The following is a 4,435-nucleotide window of genomic DNA, read 5'->3' on the forward strand; positions in this document are numbered from 1 at the left end:
AAATAAAACTTTAATTAAAGTCAGTGTTGCCTGGTTACCCCCAGTGTATTAAATAAAACTTTAATTAAAGTCAGTGTCGCCTGGTTACCCCCAGTGTATTAAATAAAACTTTAATTAAAGTCAGTGTCGCCTGGTTACCCCCAGTGTATTAAATAAAACTTTAATTAAAGTCAGTGTCGCCTGGTTACCCCAGTGTATTAAATCAAACTTTAATTAAAATTTTCATTCTGATATTAAACGAACAAAACTTTAGGTTTAATCACTCTCAATAGGAGAAGCATATATAGGATTGAAGAAATCACTCAGTGGTTAACGTAACGGGCTGAAGTACGTAAAGTCCATAATATGGTCACTGAACACGCTTCACTCGTTCTGTATAGTTATGAGAACTTTGCGATGAGTGTGTAATTATATATGAACCACATTATATCTGCTATATCCACTGCCAACGAGGCTTTTCGCCAATACCAGGATTCTTCAGGTTGAATACTATGACAGACACAATAGTGATTAAGATGCTTTTTTTATATTATCAAGTTGTTTAAACAAAGTTTACATTTATATCAATGCTAGACAGAGCAACTTAAAACAGTGAAACATTAATAAACTGCCAGTGGCTAAAACCAATAGCAATTTCGTTATGCTCGGTAAAACAATGATAAATATTGGAACAGCTCCCTCTTTATTTTTCTTATTACCATATTTGAATACAGATCATTTACATGGCAAATTGCGTGTTCGTCCATCACCGTGGAGCTGTGTTCCTGTCATTGAAAATCGGTAGGAAAAAGACCATTGTTATTTCCTGACACGAACATAAAAGAAAATGACCTAATGACAAATTCACATTGGGGGGGAGGGGGGGACTCTTTAATTACTGTTATTTCAGGATATACTGATGGACTATACTGTTTATGTCTTAATGTCGATTGAAACCGGAAACGTCGTTTCAAGTGTGCTCTGCCCACCACGGGTATCGAAACCCGATTTCTAGCGTTGTAAGTCCGCAGACATACCGCTGTGCCACTGGGGGGGGGGGGGCTAGAACGTTCTAGTTTCCTTCTAGAAGATTCTCATCTGGGGAATTTAATAAAAAAAAATATAAACATTTCAGCACAAATGAGTCGGGAGAACATTTTGAAATATCCGTGGGTTTGTTACACACCAATATATATATTTAGATACATTTGGTTATTTTTGTATGGAAAGTTAACAGATTGTGGAAAATATGTAAATTAAACTAACGGTTTAAGGTTTTAGATTTTTGTGCTTCAATGTACTTGAAAAATAGTATCTGCATAACTAGTAACACCACTTCTCTGTTAGTATTGGTTGAGCGTGTTCTAGTGGTTAACGTGCCAGGCTTCAATCTACTTGAAAAATAGTATCTGCATAACGAGTAACACCACTTCTCTGTTAGTATTGGTTGAGCGTGTTCTAGTGGTTAACGTGCCAGGCTGTGAATCTGAGGGTCTATGGTTCGCGTCCCACTGCCGGAAAATCGCGCTCCACACGTTGGGGGCCGTGGAGGCCTTATAAGAGTGACAGTCAAATACCACTATCGATTAGGCTAGCCTAAGAATTGGCGCTGGGTGCTATTAACTAGTTGGCTAACTTTCGTGTATCAGTTAAAAATTAGGAACGGCTAGTGCGGCTAATTCTTGGGTAGCTTTGCACGACTTTCCGAAACAAACAAATAGTCAAGGTTCAAAGTTTCATCTTCTGAGGATTAAAACAATAATATTAGAGAAATATTGCTCCCTCTATAGTCAAAGTTGACACTCATTTAAAACGTTTTTTTTTTACAATTGAAAATCTTTTAAAATTTTCTCTTTCGGAATGTTCTTCGTGAGTCTTAGAGTGTTCTTCGTAAGTCTTAGAATGTTCTTCGTAAGTCTTAGAATGTTCTTCGTAATTCTTAGACATTCCACAACAGCATCCGAAGAAACGTATATATATTCTCCTTTTTGTTGTTCACCTTTGTTAGTTTTTTCTTTTTGTACGGACAAGCAAAAGTATTCTGATGTTAAAAAAAAAAAGTCAAACGTTCTTCTATTAAATATGAGTTGATATTAAGAAATATTGCTTTCAACTCATATTGGTTCGCAGAGCATCATTTTTCTATACAAAGATTTTGAAACCAAAGATTACATAAGCGTTACATTAAAATCGCATCTAAAAGAAAAGTGCCAAACAAACTTTCTCTGTTCGTCGTAGTTTTTCGTTGAACGTAAGTCAATCATTGGAAAAACAAAAAGAATATAATATATAATTATTAGAATCTACCTTAAGATTTTGTTAAATACTCCAGACCACGTTGGACACGTAAATATAATGACAAACTAAGGTATTTCAGATACTTACAAAAAAGATTAATGTTTTCTAAAGAAAATTAAGATATTTTTAAGGTTACAAGTACAAAGAAAAGTAAGAATCCTATACACAAAGTAACAACATTCATCCTTGACATATAATCCTAGACGTTCTTTTTTAGCAGGTAAAGATCATCTTTATATTCATTCTTATCATTTTAAGATAATCCTACGTATTTATTCTTATCATATAAAGATAATCCTATATATTCATTCTTATTATATCAAGATAATCCTAGATATTCATTCTTATTACGTAAAGATAATCCTAGATATCCATTCTTATTACGTAAAGATAATTATAGATATCCATTCTTATTACGTAAAGATAATTATAGATATCCATTCTTATTACGTAAAGATAATTATAGATATCCATTCTTATTACGTAAAGATAATTCCAAATACTCATGCTTATCATATAAAGATAATCCTAGATATCTATTCTTATCATATAAAGATAATCCTAGATATTCATTCTTATTACGTAAAGATAATCCTAGATATTCATTCTTATTACGTAAAGATAATCCTAGATATTCATTCTTATTACGTAAAGATAATCCTAGATATTCATTCTTATTACGTAAAGATAATTCCAAATATTCATGCTTATCATATAAAGATAATCCTAGATATTCATTCTCATCATATAAAGATAATCCTAGATATCCATTCTTATCATATAAAGATAATCCTAGATATTCATTCTTATTACGTAAAGATAATTCCAAATATTCATTCTTATCATATAAAGATAACCCCTAGATGTTTAACTGGGGGTTATTTTTCCTTCAATAGTCTTATCTTGTGCATGCACATACACATGTGATAAATCTAATCTTTCTAAAAAGTCTTCAAATTTAGATTACAACGTGCTAAATATTTATTCATTTAGTCCTGAAAATTCCGAAAAAAAAGGGATATGATTTTGTTCCAAAGGTGAGTGAAGTGACATTTAAGGACGATCTGAAAAATTTGTCATAAATCCTAAACCAAACTAAATTATTTTTAAGGCTTAACCCTACCAGCCTTGGTTCTTTGCTTGGTTATTTTCAAATAAACACACGATTCTATAATAAAAAAGACTATTGATAAACCTAATCCGGTAGACAGACAGTAGAAAGCACCTCGAAGGTCTTCCACCGCGAGTGGACGAAAAGTGGACGGAAGAGGTGTGATACACCTTTTGTAGTTTCTCATCATCATCTCGATCCAGTATCCAAACAGATCGTTGTCTACCGCTATGGAGATTCTAATGGGACATAAAAAATATAAGCATAAAATTTTTTATAACTCTTCTTCTCAAAACACAACGTTTTGTTTTTATGATAAAACAGGCTATGTAAAAATGTACGTATAAAGAGTATTGCCTCATTAATTTTACTTTATAACACGTTTTTGTCTCGTTAATTTTACTTCTTAACACGTGTTAGCTTCGTTAATTTTACTTATTAACACGTGTCTGTCTCGTTAATTTTACTTATTAGCACGTGTTAGCTTCGTTAATTTCACTTTGTAACACGTGTTTGCCTCGTTAAGATAACTTTCTAACACGTGTCTGTCTCGTTAATTTTACTTATTAACACGTGTTAGCTTCGTTACTTTCACTTTGTAACACGTGTTTGCCTCGTTAAGATAACTTTCTAACACGTGTTTGCCTCGTTAATTTCACTTTATAACACGTGTTTGCCTCGTTAAGATAACTTTCTAACACGTGTTTGCTTCGTTAATTTCACTTTCTAACACGTATTTGTTTGAGAACGATTCAATTTATTAGTTTGGAGACGTAAATAATTTTCCTGTGAATTTCGTTATTACACAAAACTTATACGTGTAGAATGAAAGAGTTGAATAACTATCGTAAGCAAACTTCAACGAAATAGCCAAGGTTTCCACATCATTTGTGGATAATATTTTGATTTATCTATTCAAACACGTTGGTTATAGAACATTCTGTGTATCTAGCTGGCGGGAAGAATACGAGATGATTGAATAAGCAGAGTTGTTTAACAACAAGTTAAAGCTTGGAATGGTCTATTCTTTCATTGGGGATGTGTCTG

At 32.8% G+C, this 4,435-nt stretch overlaps 1 protein-coding gene across 1 annotated transcript in view; it reads right to left on the reverse strand.

The window, feature by feature from the left end:
• Positions 1-4,435, reverse strand: part of LOC111089854 (probable glutamate receptor) — a 35,902-nt gene that overhangs the window by 27,478 nt on the left and 3,989 nt on the right. The window contains exon 3 of the mRNA XM_022403051.1: positions 3,503-3,627. Coding sequence (XP_022258759.1) covers positions 3,503-3,627 — 125 coding nt within the window. The remainder of the gene's footprint in view (positions 1-3,502; positions 3,628-4,435) is intronic.

The sequence above is a fragment of the Limulus polyphemus genome, unplaced genomic scaffold, assembly GCF_000517525.1.
Source record: "Limulus polyphemus unplaced genomic scaffold, Limulus_polyphemus-2.1.2 Scaffold7638, whole genome shotgun sequence".
NCBI classification, from domain to species: Eukaryota; Metazoa; Arthropoda; class Merostomata; order Xiphosura; family Limulidae; genus Limulus; species Limulus polyphemus.